General features: G+C 46.5%; 1 protein-coding gene across 2 annotated transcripts in view; it reads right to left on the minus strand.

Moving 5' to 3' along the window:
- Positions 1-3,150: 3,150 nt before the first annotated feature.
- Positions 3,151-18,104, minus strand: part of LOC134345858 (sepiapterin reductase-like) — a 73,337-nt gene continuing 58,383 nt past the window's right edge. The window contains exons 2-3 of one of the 2 annotated variants that reach the window (XM_063047173.1): positions 10,352-10,642; positions 3,151-4,168 (exon numbers count right to left, since the gene is read on the minus strand). In XM_063047173.1, the coding sequence (XP_062903243.1) occupies positions 3,978-4,168; positions 10,352-10,642 (482 nt within the window). In that variant the 3' untranslated portion in view covers positions 3,151-3,977. Of the gene's footprint in view, positions 4,169-10,351; positions 10,643-18,104 lie in introns of those variants that run through there. The other variant, XM_063047174.1, reaches the window with a different exon arrangement.

Raw genomic sequence — 18,104 nt, forward strand, 5'->3', positions numbered from 1 at the left:
GGCCCTCAGAAGGCTCTTGGAGATGGTGGGGTACTGCAGGAAGTTTTGCAATAACTCTGCGGTCAATACCCGTCCCCCTCCTACTAAGCCCTTGCGAGAGAAAATTGAGTCGGAATGGGACGACCCTTGTTATTGTGGTCCGGGACAAAACCAAATGAGAGGTTACATTGGTCGCAATTCATCAGTGTTTTTGGCCACTATGAAGTTTGCTGAGTTGGAGCCTGGTCTAAGGGATTATTAATAACACGTGTAAAAGGAACAGAAAATGTGATGACTGTCTGTCAAGGTGTTGACAGCTTCAAATTCTCTGTATTAGCTAAATAACTGTTAAAGATGTATATTGTGTATGTATCAGATAATGTAGTCATGTTTGTAATTTTTACCTCCCGGTAAAAATCCTTAAAGGGGGGAAGTGTTACGAGAATACACATAAAATTAAGATGTTTGCTGGCCTGGGCTAGCATCAGTGGCATCAGCAGTTGGTCTGCCACCTGCCCTCAGGGGAAGGAGAGATAAGGAACAATGGAGCAGCGTCTGGAGATGTGTAATGAAGGGATGTGGGAGGAAGAGCTGTCTGGAGCGGCTCCCCCCTTTGAGCCCTGAACTGTTTGAAGTGATGGACAGGCGATACCCCAGCAGGGGGATAAAAAGGGACAGGTTCGCTAAGACAGACACACACGCCACCCGAGGTAACGAGACCCTGGAAGCGGTGCGCTTCTCACGAGTGGGTGAGAAGTGCCAGACAACGACAAGGGTGAAAAGATACGATCAGCGGGAACCCGGTGTGTGTCCGCCCTTGCCTGGGTGCCGGGTTCACTGCAGAGGATCGACCGCATCTGGAGGAGGGGTCACAGTCGGTGACCTCAGGTGACATCACCAAGGACCCGCCCAAAAGCTGTTTGTGAGCCATCTCGCTGGTCTGTGAGTGAAGCCGTTCTGAATGATGAGTTGTTCCTATTCTATCTCTCTCTTCCCCCACCTTGTCCATCGCCATGGCAACGATTACTGCGAACTGAACTACAAACTGGACTGAACTTTGAGTCATTTTGAAATTGGTCATTTAACCCCTAGACAACGATAGAGCTTGATTGATGCTGTTATCTTAATTCTGTGCACATGTGTGGTTATCATTGTTGAATTGTTGCATTTATTATCCTTTCGATTACTGTGTTGCTTATTTCTTTAATAAAACTTTCTTAGTTCTAGTACTCCAGACTCCAACTGAGTGATCCATTTCTGCTGGTTTGGCAACCCAGTTACGGGGTACGTAACAGTAGCTACAGTGTGAATGGAAGTACCTGTTTGGATGGCAACAAACACATGCTTTTCACTGGGTCTCAGTCCGTGGCTCTGCCATGACAGGAGTGAAGAGTACAAAGTTCCTTGGTGTGCGCACGATGCGCAATCTAATCTGGGCCCACAACATCTCCTCCCTAGTCCAGAAGGCACTGCAGCATCTACATCTTCTCAAGAGATTGAGGTGTGCAAGGCTCCCCGCCCCTCCACTTTCTAACAACTTTCTACAGGAGCAGCATTGAGAATGTCCTGTCTGACTGCATCACTGTATGGTATGGAAGTGCAAGATCCTACAGAAGATAGTAAAACCTGCCGAGAGTCTCCTCCCCCCTTTTGTGACATGTTCTGGGAGCATTGTACACAAAGAGCGCAAAGTGTTGTTGAAGATCCCTACCACCCATCCTACAATCTCTTTGACCCACTACCATCAGGAAGGGAGGTAGAGGAGCATCAGGACTAGGACTGTCAGACTGCGTAAAAGCTTCTTCCCGCAGGTTGAGCCTAATGAATACCCTGCCACCACCAAGGTCTTGTCACCAGGACAATGAACTGTTTATCATTCACCTGCACTGCACATTACATGCATTTTGAATTACACCTTATTAACTTATTTTTGGTAATATTTTATGTGGTGTGTGTGATATACATATTGAGGGTGCACCATGGTCAGGAGGAACAATGTTTCATTTGGTTGGTTGTATATATATCTATAGTCAGTTAACAATAAAAATAAACTTGAATTTGAACTTGATGTGACAACAAAAAGCCCTTCAGCAAAGACCACATCCACTATTGCAGGGTCAAAGTCGAGTTTATTGTTGACTGCACAAGTCTATCTGTGCACAGGCGCAATGAAAAACTTACTTGCAGCAGCATCACAGGCACGGAGACAGATTGGATAAATTAGCTTTATTTGTCACTTCTTCATTGAAATATCAAAATATACAGTGAATTGCGTCAGCTGTGTCAATGGCCAACACGGTCCGAGGATGTGCTGGGGGCAGCCTGCAAGTATTGCCATGTTTTCAGCATCAATATAGCATGCCCACAACTTACCAACCCTAATCGGTACATTTCTGGAATGTGGGAGGAAACCAGAGTATTGGGAGGAAACCCATGTGGTCACGGGAAGTGCATAGAGATTGCAGCGGGTATTGAACCTCAATCTTACAGCTGACATTGTAAAACATTACAGTAACTGCTCTGGAACTGTGCCACCATATATGGCATCATTCAGAGAAAAAACAAATTAATCATAAATTATACATAATTTTTACAAGAAAGAACACAATTAGAACAAATCACAAACAAGACAAGAATTGCAGATTCTGGAAATCTGAGCAACACACACAAATGGTGGAGGAACTCAGCAGGCCAGGCAGCATCTATGGAAAAAAGTACAGTCGACGTTTTGGGCCGAAACTCTTCGGCAGGACTGGAGAAAAAAGATGAAGAGTAGATTTGGAAGGTGGAGGGAGGGGAGAGAGAAGTGCCAGGCGGTAGGTGAAACTTGGAGGAGAAGGGATGAAGCAAAGAGCTGGGAAGTTGATTGGTGAAAGAGACAGAAGCCCGTGGAAGAAAGAAGGGAGGGGGGAGGAGCACCAGAGGGAGGTGATTGGAGGGCAAGGAGATAAAATGAGAGAGGGACCTCCACCGCCCCCCTTCACCATTTCCCATCCCCTTGTCCCGCTCTCATGTCTTCTCCTTGCCCTCCAATCACCTCCCTCTGGTGCTTCCCCCCCCCACCCCTTTCTTCTTTCTTCCATGGTCTTCTGTCTCTTTCACCAATCAACTTCCCAGCTCTTTGCTTCATCCCTTCCCCTCCAAGTTTCACCTACTGCCTGGCATTTCCCTCTCCCCCAAACTTCCAAATCTACTCCTCAGCTATTTTTTTCCTCCAGTCCTGCCGAAGGGTCTCGGCCCAAAACATCGGCTGTGCTTTTTTCCGTCAATGCTGCCCGGCCTGCTGAGTTCCTCCAGCATTCTGTGTGCATTGCTCAATTAGAACAAAAATAAGGCCATCTTAGTGCGAGGTAATCAAAGTGGTCATAGTGTTGCTAAATTGCGTGATAATAGTTTTGCCAGTTGGTTCCAGAACCGATTGGCTGAACCTAGTGAAGTGGGACTTCAGGCTTTTGTACCTCCTACCTTGGGAGCAATTAGAAGATGCCATGGCCAGATGGTGTGGATCTTAGAAGAATCCACTATCCTCCTGCAGATTTCTACAGATTACCGTGGAGAGCGTTCTAACCGATTACATGACTGTCTGGTATAGAGGGTCCACAGTACAGGACCAGAAAAAGCTGCAGGAAGTTGTAAACTCAGTCAGTTCCACCATGGGCACCAGCCTCCCCAGCACTGAGGACAACTTCAAAAGGCGATGTCTCAAAAAAGCAGCATCCATCAGTAAGGACCCCTACCACCCAGGACGTACCCTCTCCTCATTGCTACACACACCCAATTTTTTGGGAACAGCAACTTCCCCACTACCATCAGATTTTTGAATGGACAATAAACCCAATTATACTACCTCACTATGTTTTTATATATTTCTTATTGTAATATATAGTTTTTTTTAATGTACTGCTATCGCAGAATAACACATTCACAACATATGCCAGTGATACTACACCGGATTTTGATTCTGATGGACATTGCCAATGAAGGTCACCCTGCTGCAGTTACTCATCGAAGTAGTCGACGTGAGCTCCGGACTTAAACTCATCCCTCGCCAGGATGTCCACCAGCTTCCGGGCAGATTTCCGGCAATCGACCAACTGCCCCTGCCGGTGCATGGTCTCGAAGGTCTGGCGTACCTCCAGGTCCTTGGTCTCTGTCCGAGCCTGCTCCTGCATACCAGTGTCCAGGGGCCCTGCGTGAAATTTATTTACTTAGAGATAGAGCGTGGAACAGGCCCCTCTAGACCGACGAGCCGTACCACCCATCAACCCAATGATTTACACGAGTCTAATCACAGGATAATTTACAATGACCTTTTAACCAGCATGTCTGAGGAAAGACATCTTTGCCATAGAGGGAGTACAAAGAAGGTTCACCAGATTGATTCCTGGGCTGGCAGGACTTTCATATGAAGAAAGACTGGCTGAACTGGGCTTGTACTCGTTGGAATTTAGAAGATTGAGGGGGGATCTGATTGAAACGTATAAGATCCTAAAGGGATTGGACAGGCTAGATGCAGGAAGATTGTTCCCGATGTTGGGGAAGTCCAGAACAAGGGGCCACCGTTTGAGGATAGAGGGGAAGCCTTTTAGGACCGAGATTAGGAAAAACTTCTTCACACAGAGAGTGGTGAATCTGTGGAATTCTCTGCCACAGAAAACTGTTGAGGCCAGTTCATTGGCTATATTTAAGAGGGAGTTAGATATGGCCCTTGTGGCTACGGGGGTCAGGGGGTATGGAGGGAAGGCTGGGGCGGGGTTCTGAGTTGGATGATCAGCCATGATCATAATAAATGGCGGTGCAGGCTCGAAGGGCCGAATGGCCTACTCCTGCACCTATTTTCTATGTTTCTATGTCCCTGGAGTGTGGGAGGAAACCGGAGCACCCGGAGGAAACTTATGTGCTCACGGGAAAAACATACAGACGGCGCTGGCACTGAACTTGAACTCCAAACTCTAATGGCAATAGTGAGCTGTAATAGTGTCACCCTAACCGAGGGGCATCAGACTGAGCGTTGGGCCAACAAAACTACACTCCCTCCCCAAAAAAGCATCTACCTACCCATGGCATCCTTCAACAGAGAAAATTTACAAGGATATTGCCAGGACTTGATAACTTGAGTTATAGAGGAAGGTTGAATCGGTTAGAACCTTATTCCCTGGAGCACAGGAGAATGAGGGGAGATTTGATAGAAACATACAAAATTGTGAGGGGTATAAATAGAGTAAATGCAAGTAGGCTTCCCCCCACCTCCACGGAGGTTGGGTGAGACTAGAACTAAAGGTCATAGGTTAAGTGTGAAAAGGGGCAACTTGTTCACTCAGACGGTGGTGGGCGTGTGGAACGAGCTACCAGTAGGAGTGGTGGTTGCAGGTTCAACTGCAACATTTAAGAGAAGTTTGGATAGTTATATGGATGGGAGGGGTATGGAGGGCTAGGGCCTAGGCGTGGGTCAATGGGACTAGGCAGGAAAACAGGTTTGTACAGACTAGATGGGCCAAAGGCCTGTTTCTGGACTGTACTGCTCTACGACTCTATCACATCCAACGGGTGGGGAAGCACTTCATCAAGGATGCTCACCGTTGCATTGTGGGAAAAGGCAGCGGCCAATGGCGAGCACAGCAAGATGCCAGGATTGCATCAATACCAGGGCCCCATTTATGCCAATGTTGTTGCTGGGTACTCCGGGGGACTTGGTGATATGGGGACTTCAGTCAGGTCGGGCCAGTATTCACAAGAGAGCAGGAGACTGAGGGGTGATCTTATAGAGGTGTACAAAATCATGAGAGGCACAGACAGGGTGAATGGGCATTCCGTCTTTTCCACAGAGTTGGGGAATCAAGAACTTGAGGTTACAGGGTTAATGTGCACCAAAGAACATTACAGCACAGAAACAGGCCCTTCAGCCCATCCTGTCTGTGCCAAGCCACCCACACTATAGCCCTCCATATCGCTCTCATCCACATACATATCCAAACTTCTCTTAAATGTTGAAATTGACCCCACACCCATCGGAAGTGGGCCAGCAATGAGAGTGGGAGCATCAGGCTTTGACTCAAGAGGGACTGAGGACGAGGACAAGGACACAGGTTAGAAGATTTGGTCTTGGTTGCCCATAGGACAGTGCAGGCAGGATGGCAGATTTGGCAGTGGATTGCTCCTCCTGTAGGATGTGGGAATTTATGGAACCTGATAGTCTCCCTGATGACTACACCTGCGGGAAGTGCAGCTAGCCCCAGCTCATGAAAGACCACAGTAAGGAACTGGAGCTGAACTTAGGATCATTCGGGAGGCAGAACATTTGATAGATGCGACTTCTGAGCAGGTGGTTACACCCAGAGTGCAGAATTCAGGGAGTAGATGGGTGAACACTGAGAGAGGTAAAGGGAGAAAGAAGTCAGTGCAGGGTCCCCTGTGGCCACTGCCCTCAGCAAAAGGTTTACCCCTTTGGATACTGCTGAGGGGGGTGACCCATCTGGGCGAGGCAGCAGCAGCCAATCCAAAAGCACTGTGGTCGGCTTGGAGCCTCAAGAAGGGTACTGTGAGGTCAAGCAGAGCAATAGGCATGGGGACTCGATAGTTAGGGAGGCAGATAGGAGATTCTGTGGCAGAAAAAGGGACTCCAGGGTAGTGTGTTGCCTCCCGGGTGCTGGGGTCCAGGATGTCTGAGCGGTTGCAGAATATTCTTGAAGGGAAGGGTGAGCAGCCAGAGGTCGTGGTACATGTTGGTACCAATGACGTAGGCAGGAGCGGGGTAGAGGTCCTGCACAGTAAGTTTAGGGAGTTAGGAACGAAGTTGAAGAGCAGGACCTGCAAGGTGGTAATCTCCGGATTACTCCCAGGGCCACAAGCTGGGGAAGGTCAGAACAGGACGATAGCACAGATGAATGAGTGGCTGAGGAGATGGTGCAGGGGGCAGGGTTTCAAGTTCTTGGATTATTGGAACCTTTTCTGGGGAAGGGGGTGACCTGTACAAGTGGGACGGGTTGTACCTGAACTGGAGGGGAATTGATATCCTGGGAGGGAGGTTTGCTAATGCTATTGGGGTGGGTTTAAACTAGATGTGAAGTGACGAGTCAGAGATGGGGCGGTTAGCGCACACGTAGAGACAGCTTGTAGAGAGATGTGAGGAGAGATAAGCAGATGATGGAGCAAAGATGCACTCAGCCTGATGGTTTGAGATGTGTCGGTTTTAATGCAAGGAGTATCATAAACAAGGCGGATGAACTGAGAGCGTGGATCAATACATGGAACTATGATGTCATGGCCTTTACAGAGGCTTGGATGCCTCAGGGGCAAGAATGGTTGCTGAATGTGCCGGGCTTTAGATGCTTCAAAAGGGACAGGGAGGGAGGCAAAAGAGGTGGGGGAGTGGCATTGCTAATCAGGGATAGTATCACGGCTGCAGAAAAGGAGGAAGTCATGGAGGGATTGTCTACTGCGTCATTGTGGGTAGAAGTCAGAAACAGAAAAGGAGCAATAACTCTACTGGGTGTTTTTATAGACCCCCCCCCCCAATAGTAATAAAGACATTGAGGAGCATATAGGGAGGCAGATTCTGGAATGGTGCAATAATAATAGGGTTGATGTGATGGGTGATTTTAACTTTCCTAATATTGACTGGCATCTCCTTTGAACAAGGGGTTGAGATGGGGTGGAGTTTGTTAGGTGTGTTCAGGGAAGGTCTTCTGATGCAATATGAATACAAGCCAACTAGAGGAGAGGCTATACTTGATCTGGTATTGGGAAATGAACATGGTCAGGTGTCAGATCTCTTGGTGGGAGAGCATTTTGGAGGTAGTGACCACAACTCTATCTCCTTCACCATAGCACTGGAGAGGGATAGGAGCAGAAAATTTGGGAAAGCATTTAATTGGGATAGGTAGAAATATGATGCTATTAAGCAGGAACTTGGGAACATAATTTGGGAGCAGATGTTCTCAGGGAAAGGCACAGCAGAAATGTGGCAAATGTTCAGGGAATATTAGCATGGAGTTCTGCATAGGTATGTTCCATTGAGGCAGGGAAAGGGTGATAGGGTGAAAGAACCATGGTGTACAAATGATGTAGAAAATCTGGTTAAGAAGAAAGGAAAAGCTTACAAAAGATTCAAGAAATTAGATACTGTTAGAGCTCTAGAAAATTACAAGAGTGCCAGGAAGGAGTTTAAGAATGAAATTAGGAGAGCCAGAATTGGCCATGAGAAGGCCTTGGAGAGCAGGATTAAGGATGAGCCATGTGAGAATAGGACCAATCAGGTGAGACAGTGGAAACATGCATGGAGTTGGCGCAGGTAGTGGAGCTACTTAATGAATACTTTACTTCAGTATTCACCAGGGAAAAAAAACTTTGGCAATTGTTGGGATTACTCACAGCAGACTGAAACGTTTGAGTGTATAGACATTAATAAAGAGGATGTGTTGGAGCTTTTGAAAGGTATTATGTTAGATAAATCACCGGGACCGAATGAGATATACCCCGGGCTACTGTGGGAAGCGAGGGAGGAGATGCTGAACCTCTGGCGATGATCTTTGCATCGTCGACAGGGATGAGAGAAGTACCAAAGGATTGGATGTTGTTCCCTTGTTCAAGAAAGGGAGTAGAGATAACTCAGGAAATTATAGACCAGTGAGTCTTACTTCAGTGGTGGGCAAGTTTTTAGAGAAGATCTTGAGAGGCAGGATTTGTGAGCATTTGGAGAAACATAATCTGATTAGGGATAGTCAGCATGACTTTGTCAAGGGGAAGTCGTGCCTTACGAGACTAATTGAATTTTTTGTAGAGGTAACAAAACACATTAATGAAGATAGAGCTATGGATGTAGTGTATATGGATTTCAGTAAGGCATTTGATAAGGATCCACATGCAAGGCTCATTCAGAAAGTAATGAAGCATGGGATTCAAGGAGACCTTGCTTTGTGTATCCAGAACTGGCTTGCCCACAGAAGGCAAAGGGTGGTTGTCGATGGTTCATATTCTGCATGGAAGATGGCGACCAGTGGTGTTCCCCAGGGATCTGCTCTGGGACTTTCTTTGTGATTTTTATAAATGACCTGGATGATGAAATAGAAGGGTGAGTTAGTAAGTTTGCTGATGACACAAAATTTGGGGGTGTTGTGGATAGTCTAGAGGGTTGTTAGAGGTTACAGTGGAACATAGATAGGATGCAGAACTAGAGTAGGTTACATGACACAACATTGTGGGCTGCAGGGCCTGTAATATGCTGTAGATTTCTATGGTTCTACACCCACCACTTCCTGTCGCAGCTCATTCCACACTCTCACCACCTTAGTTCCCCCTAAAAATTTCACCTTTCACCCTTGAGCCATGACTTCTTATCGAGGTCTCACCCAAACTCAGTGGAAATAGTCTATTTGCTTTTGAGAGAGAAGAGATTTAATGGAGACCAGAGGGGCAACTTTTTCCACACAGAGGGTAGGGAGTACATGGAATGAGCTGCCTGAGGAAGCGATTGAGGTTGGCACATTAACAACATTCAAAGAGTCCTTGGACACGTACAAGTATAGGAAGCATATATGAAACATGAGATTCTGCAGATGCTGGAAATCCAGAGCAACACACAAAATCGCTGGAGGAACTCAGCAGGTCAGGCAGCATCAATGGAAAGGAATAACAAGTGAACATTTTGGGCCGAGACCCTTCATCAGGACTGGAAATGAAGGGAAAATGCCAGAACAGAAGGTGAAAGGTGGAGCCAGGTGGGTGGGTGAGGGAGGAATGAAGTAAAAAGCTGGGAGGTGAAAAAGGCTGGAGAAGGAGGAATCTGATAGGAGAGAGCAGAAGACCATGGGCAAAGGGGAAAGAGGAGGGCCAGGTGAAGAGAAGAGGTAAGAGGCCAGAGTGGGGAATTGAAGAGCGAAGGATGAGCAGAATAAATGATCAGAAACTGGAAAAAATGATGTTCATCCATCAGGTTGGAGGCTACCCAGATGGAATATGAGGTGTCGTTTCTCCAACCTGAGAGCAGCATCATCCTGGCAGCAGAGTAGGCAGTAGAAGAATACATATGAAATGCTAGAGGAATTCAGCAGGTAGGCTGCATCTGTGGAAAGGAATAAACAGTCGACATTTCAAGGTGATCTACTGACTATTTATACCCCTCTATAGATGCTGCCTGACTTACTGAGTTCCCTCAGCATTTCATGTGTGTTGACACAGGTACATTAACCAACGTAGAAGACATTTGGACAGGTACACAGTTAGGAAAGGTTTAGAGGGACATGGGCCAAATGAGGCAATTTGAGATGGGCATATTGGTCAGCACAGACAAGTTGGGCCAAAGGGCCTCTTTTCATGCTGTGTCACACTACGATTCTAGTTAAGTGTTCCCTGAGGTAAATCCTCGATGCACTACCTGGGGCATAATTAAGCACCCTCACGTCGGGCTCTTCGGCTGCAAGGACACTGAACACCATCTCCCGAGCCGCCTTCCCTGCGCAGTACAGCGACCACGATTTGAAGGGCTGGATGGCGCAGAGTGAGCTGATGTTAATCACTGTGCGGCGGAAGTTCTCCCGTCTGGGGAAGGCCTTGAGCAGTAAGGCAGTGAGGCATGTGGCTGAGGTGAAGTTGAAGTCCATGTAACTGGAGACCTCAGCAGGCTTGGTAAAATCCACAACAGACTTCGAGATGTCGCCCAGAGAGCCTGAAGAAAAAGCAAAGGAACACTACCATGAGCTCAAAGCTTCCACCTTCACTGAACTCAGCCCAAGAGGCAGAGCCGGGCTGAAAAGTGGCAGATGAAGTTCTCCCTGGAGAAGTATGAAGTGATTATCTTTGGAAGGTCAAATACAGTGTTAACGGCAGTGTGCAGGAACAGAGAGTTCTTGGGATCCATGTACATGGATCTCTCAAAGTTCCCGGGAAAATTGATAGGGTGGTTAGGGTGGCATATGGTCTTGTTAGCCTTCAATAGTCAGGGGATTGAGTTCAAGAGCTGAAAGGTAAAATCCTGGTTAGACCACATTTGGAATATTGTGTTCCGTTCTGGTCGCCTCATTATAGGAAGGATGAGGAAGCTTTAAAGAGAGTGCTGAGGCCCAGGAGTGTAATGGAATACTCATCACTCGCCTGGGTGAGTGCAGCTCCATCAACACTTATGAAGCTCGACACCATCCAGTACAAGGCAGCCCACTTAATTGGTACCCCTTCCACAAGCATCCAATCCCTCCACCATTGACGAACAGTTGCAGCAGTGTGTGTACTATCCACAAGATGCACTGCAACAACACACCAAGGTTCCTAAGGCAGCACCTTCCAGACCCACGACCACTACCATCTAGAAGGACGGGGACAGCAGATACCCGGGAACACCATCACTTGGAAATCCCCCTCCAAGTCACTCACCATCCTGAACTGGAATCATATCACCATTCCCTCATTGTCACTGGGTCAACATCATGGAATTCCCTAACAGCACTGTAGGTGTACCCACACCTCAGGGACTGCAGCGGTTCAAGAAGGCAGCTCATCATCACCTTCTCAAAGGCAACTAGAGATGGGCAATAAATGCTGGCTGAGCTGGTGATGCCCACATCCCGTAAATGAATAAATAAAAAAAAGATAGGTTAAGCAAGCTAAGGTTTTGCTCTTTGGAGTAAATGAGGATGAGAGATGACTTGATTGGGGTATACAAGATAGTAAGAGGCATAGATCAAGCAGACAGTCAGAGACGTTTTCCCCTCAGGGCAGAAACGGTTAATACGAGGGGGCATAATTTTAAGGCAATTTGAGGAAAGTATAGGGAGGATTTCAGAGGTAGGTTATTTTACAGAGTGGTGGGTGCATGGAAATTGCTTCCAGGGGTGATGATAGAGACAGAGACACTGGGGAATCTCTCAGATAGGCACAATGATAATAGTAAAATGGAGGGCTATGAGGGAGGGAAGAGTTAGATTAATTTTAGAGTAGGTTTAAAGGCTGAAGGGCCTGTACTGTGCTGTAATGTTCTCTATTCTTTCTCGTTATCCCGTTTCATCCATCTCCAATCACCTAGACCAGTGAGTCAACACCTCCCTCCGCAACCTGGACTTCCTGACCAACGGACCACAATCAGTAATGACAGGCAGCAACTCCTCCACTGTGATTAATCTCCAGCCTGGTGACTCACAAGGTTGCGTCCTTGGCCCCTACTCTACTCCCTGCACACTCGTGGCTGCATGCAGAGTTTCTGCTCTGACTCCATCTACAGGTTTGCAGGTGATATCACCGCAGTGAGTCAAATCCCAAATAACGATGCATTGGAGTATGGGAAGGAGATAAGATGTGCTTTGTGACAATGGTGTCATGACAAAAACCATTCCCTGAAACCTCACACTGTGGTGGTCATTGACGACACATTTCAGAGAACATTACATCACAGTACAGGCCTTTCAGCCCATGATGTTGCGCTGACACTTTTAACCTATTCCAAGATCAATTTAACCCTTCCCTCACACATAGCCCTCCATTTCTCTACCATCTATGTGCCTATCTAAGAGTTTCTTCAACGACTTTAATCTATCTACTTCTACCACCATCCCTGGCAGCGTGCTCCTCACTCTCTGTGTACAAAACCAAACTCTGACATCGCCCTTGTACTTTCCCCCAATCATCTTAAAATTATTCCCCCGTGTATTAGTCATTTCCTCCCTGGGGAAAAGTCTCTGGCTGTCCACTCGATCTATGTCTCTTATCACCTACTTCTACAGAGTTACCCCTCTTTATGAGTTTGCAGAGATTCGCCGTGACATCTAAAACTTCGATAAATGTGGAGTGGAGAGTATACTGACTGGCTGCATCACACCATTGCCCTTGAACAAAAAATCCAATAAAACATAGTGGATAGAACCCAGTCCATCACAGGTAAAGCCCTCCCCACCATTGAGCACACCTACATGAAATGCTATCACAGAAAAGCAGCATCCATCATCAGGGACCCCCCCCCCCCCACCACCCAGGACATGCTCTCTTCTTGCTGCTGCCATCAGAAAAAAAGATACAGGAGCCTCAGGACTCACACCACCAGGTTCAGGAACCCCCTCAACCATTGGGCTCTTGAACCAGAGGGGATAACTTCACTCACCCCATCACTGAACTGTTCCCACAACCAGTGGACTCACTTTTAAGGACTATTCATCCCATGTTCTCGATATCTATTGCTTATTTATTATCATTATTATTTCTTCTTCTGTATTTGTACAGTTTGTTGCTTTCTGTGCTCCAGTTGAATGTCCTAGCTGGATGGTTTTTCACTGATTCTGTTATGGTTATTATTCTACAGATTTGTTGAGAATGCCCTCAGGAAATGAATCTCAGAGCTGTATATGGTGACAAAATTAAACAAAGGTATGCCCTTTGTCCTCCTCTTAAACCAAATTTTAGCTCAAACTCTTATCTTTTGGCATCGAGGTTATTTTCACTGTGGTCTAGACCGAGGACCATTATGACTGGTGTATTGAGTCATTTCACTGAGTCCATGCTGATCATCAAACACACCTTTACACCAATCTGACCGGTAGCACCTCAGTCTGGAGGCAGAGTTACGATGGCACTCAATGGCGACTCCTTCATCAACACCTGGGAAAATAGTTTAATTTCTACCTTTAATGTCTCTCTTTTTCCTTTTCAAGATGGATGGGGTCCTGTTGAAGACCCTGAGCTGGAGTTACACTCATACTTCGGTTCTTTGCAGTGGTGGGACCCGCTCCTGCGGGCTCACAACCAGCTGCTTTTCAATACCCCAAGGACACAGCCTAGAAGACGAGTGTGCCTTTGGGGTTGTGAGGTTTTGCGGCCCTGTGGACAGGCTGATTCTAAGCCAGGGCCTCCTATTGAAGCATCGCAGGAGAAAACAGAACATTGGGAACAGCAGATCAGCTGTCGGAAGCTGTGCACTTGGCGACTCGCAAACTCTTTCTTACTCCCATTGGTGGGGGAAAGATTGTTGCCTACTCTCCAGGTGGAGAACTCAGGGGCAGAAAAGCGGCGTGACAGGCATTTAACACCGTAAATCAGTGTGTTGTTTTGTTATGTCTCCCCTCTCGCTGTGAAAACGGACACTTCTTTCTCCCTTTATTAGGGAGAGAGAAAGAGCCTGTGGCATGTCGAATTGTCAGATGAACGATTGATTTTTGTTGTACTGCAGATCATGGTCTTTACTGGGGGCTTTGCTGTTGCTTGCTTGGCAGGTGGAGGGTGCTGATGCTTTTTTGCGGAAGTGGGTGGGGTGGAGGAGGGTTGATGCTTTTCTGCTTCCAGTGCGTGGGTGAGGGGAGTAGAGAGGGGCTTTGTGCTTTTAAACTGTCACTCATTCTTTGGGGCACTCTCCTGTTTTCATGGATGTCTGCGAAGAACAAGAATTTCAGGATGTATATTGCATACTTTTCTCTGATACTAAATGGGACTTCTGAACTCTTTGGTACAGCAATTCAAATCTGCAGGAAGGTAAGAACCTGCAGCAAACTCAGCCCATTACATAACAAGCACATCCTTCCCCACCACCTACAGGAGGTGCTGCCTCAGGAAGGCAACAGCCATCATCAATGACCCCCACCATCCAGACCATGCCACCTTCTCACAGCTACCATCAGGCTGGAGGTACAGAAGCCTGAAGACCCACACCACCAGGTTCAGGAACAGCTACTTCCCTTCAACTGTTTGGCTCTTGAACAACACGAATTGGTACCTCAGTGGAGCAACACTGACCACTTTGCACTAGAAAGGACTGTGGCGTTCTACAGCCTGCTGACTTCCTCCAGCAGGAGGCTCGTGGCTTGTTCCAGAGGAACAAGGGGAAAGGGGAAAAGTTTGAAAGGCTATGTGTGGCCAGGGCATTTGAGAGGCTATTAAACAGAGATATGAATACATAGGGAAGGATAAGGATCGTGTACAGACAGAAGGGAATTGGTTTAATTTGGCACGACGGGCAACCTGTAAACCAAGCTGCATCTGAGGTTGGGGTTGGAACTGTTGACATTTGGAGCATAGAAATGGCAGATGGAGTTCAATCCGGCCAATGTGAACAATGCAGATCTAATGTAGAGAGAGTAGAGTATTAATGGCAAGACCCTTAACGTTGTTGATGAGCAGAGGGATCTTAAGAGTCCAAGATCACAGCTCCCTGAAAGGGGCTACACAGGTTGGTAGTGTGGTTAAGAAGGCATATGGAATGCTTGCTTTTACTAGTCAAGGCATTGAGTTCAAATTCAGGAACTTTGCAACTTTATAAAACTCTCGTTAGGCCGCATCTGGAGTATTGCGCACAGTTCTGGTCGCTCCATTATAGGAAGGATGTCGAGGCTTTGGAGAGAGTGCAGAGAGGTTCACCAGGATGCTGCCTGGTTTAGAGGGCACGTGCTAGAACGAGAGATTGGACAAACTTGGGTTTTCTTCTCTAGAGTGGGAGGCTGAGGGGAGATGTGATAGAAGTTTATCAGATTATGAGAGGCAGAGATAGACAATATCTTTTGCACAAGGCTGAACTGTCTAATACCAGAAGGCAAGCATTTAAGATGGGGGGGGTAATTTCAAAAGGAGTAGTGGGGTGATGGTAGAGACAGATACATTACCGACACTTAAGAATCATTTAGATTGGCACATGAATGTGAGGAAAATGGAAGGATATGGACATTGTGTAGATAGAGGGGATTAGTTTAGTTGGCCATTTGATTACTAAATTGGTTCAGCACAACACTGTGGACCGAAGGGCCTGTACTACTTTAACACTGGGAGAACACACACAGTGCTGAAGGAACTTAGCAAGCCAAGCAGCATCTGAGGAGTTACTGTAGGAGGGGAGGAACTGTCAACATCTCAGGTCGAGACTGCCAGTCCTGCTGCAGTGCATCAACCCAAACCCCCACATACTTTTCCAAAACCCCCACCCCACCAGATATTGCTTAACTCATTGAGATCCTCCAGCAGATTGTCTTTTGCTTCAGATTCCAGAAACCCTTGCATTCCTAATATAATTTGGCATCTTTGTTTGGTGCAGGCAACAGTGGGTCAAGGGCCATGTAACCATACTGCCCCATTCCATTGACTCAATAGTTCAAAGTAAATTTATTATCAAAGTACATACATGTCGCTACGTATAATCGAGATTCACTTTACTGCAGATATTCACAGTAAATAGAAACACAATAGAATTTATAAAAGATAAATAATAATAATCTATAAATGAACAAATAAATAATATTTTAGAACACAAATTGTACAGTCCTAGATTCCAAGTCAGAGTTTTTAAAAGTCAAAAAGTCAAGTTTCTTCTTCATTACATTAATTGTTTCTTCGACTTTCCCCATCTTAAGCTCACTTTGTTGCGCGGATTTTTGAAGACCAGATATAGCCGACTGATGTTCCGCAATACATGTTTGCATCTTATCAATTAAATCGGCAATTTTCTGGAACTTAGTTGAGATTTCCATATGAATCAGGTCTTTAACAAAGCCCATAATTTCTGTACGAATCATCTCCCTAACAGAGGTTGAAATTTCCCTCTGAATTAACTCCGATATAGCTTCCAAAGTCACCGGTGATTCAGTCGGAGGGAGATCCGTAGCTTTCGGTTTAACCGGAGGTTTACCATCCTTGCCGTCTTTCCCGTTCTTAGACATAGCCGATCTCAGTATCATCCAATTGTCAGAGAATTCAGTTTAATTCAAAGTATTGTAAAAATTGATGCCTTAATAGTTAATTAAAGTATAGCTGACCATAGAGAGAAAAAACTCAGAGGTAATGGAGCGAGTCAAGAACGCGACTTCACTCCATGAGCGCTACCGGAAGTCTCTCAAATTGTACAGTCCTTGAAAGTGAGTCCATCGGTTTTGCGATCAGTTCAGTAATGGGGAAGTGAAGTTATCCCTCTGGTTCAAGAGCCTGATGGCTGAGGGGTAATAACTGTTCCTGAACCTGGTGGTGTGGGTCCTGAGGCTCCTGTACCTTCTTCCTGATGCCAGCAGCGAGGAGAGCATGGTCTGAGTGCTGGGGGTCCTTGACGATGGATGCAGCTTTCCTGCGACAAAGCTCCTAGTAGATGTGTTCAGTGGTGGGCAGGGCTTTACCTGTGATGGCCTGGGCCGTATCCACTACTTACAGCAGAGGCCCCTACAGTCAAACAGTACAGAGAGACAAGAGATTCTGCAGATGCTGGAAATCTGGAGCAACACACACCTAATGCTGGAGATGTATCATAGATGCTGCCTGACCTGGTAAGTGCCTCCAGTATTGTGCCTGTATTGAAACATCAGAGCAAACCAGGCCTTTCCCCTCCCCACCGAAGAGAGACCAGAACTATGGGGCATAGTTTTAAGATTTGCAGTAGATTTAGGATACTGATGAGGAGAAACTGCTTTCCCCAGAGAGTAGTGAATTTGCGGAGTTCTCTGCACAGGGAAGCAGTAAAGGCCACCTCATTAAATACCAAGACACATTTAGACAGATTTTTGCATACCAGGGGAATTAAAGGTCATGGGGAAAAGGTGGACGGGAGTCCACGGCCAGAGTACCCATGATCATATTGAATGGTGGAGCAGGCTCATTAGACACAGAACAGGACTGACCCTCTGGCCCACAATGTTGAGCTGCCCTTTTAATCTACTCTAAAATCAATCCTAACCCTCCTTCCCACATAACCCTCTAAGACTCTCTTAAATGTTCCTAATGTATCTGCTCTATCACCACCCCTGGCACCCCACCACTCTGTGTAATAAAAAACTTACCTCTGATATCCCCCCTACACTTTCCTCCAATCACCTTAAGATTGTGCCCCCCACATATTAGCCATTTCCACCCTGAGAAAATGTCTCTGGCTATCCACTCAATCTATGCCTCTTATCATCTTGTACATCTCTATCAAGTCGCCTCTCATCCTCCTTCACTCCAAAGAGAAAATCCCTAGCTCACTCAACCTATCCTCATAAGACATGCTCTCTATTCCAGGCAGCTCCTAGCAAACCTCCTCTGCACCCTCCCTAAAGCTTTCACATCCTTCCTATAATGAGGCAACTAGAACTGAGCACAATAGAGTGTGGTCTAACCAGAGTTTTATAAAGCTGCAACATTACCACATGGCTCTTGAACTCAATACAACTCTTATGAAAATTCAATATATCATCCCAACTCCTGTA

This window comes from Mobula hypostoma, chromosome 4, assembly GCF_963921235.1.
Source record: "Mobula hypostoma chromosome 4, sMobHyp1.1, whole genome shotgun sequence".
In the NCBI taxonomy this organism is placed as follows: Eukaryota; Metazoa; Chordata; class Chondrichthyes; order Myliobatiformes; family Myliobatidae; genus Mobula; species Mobula hypostoma.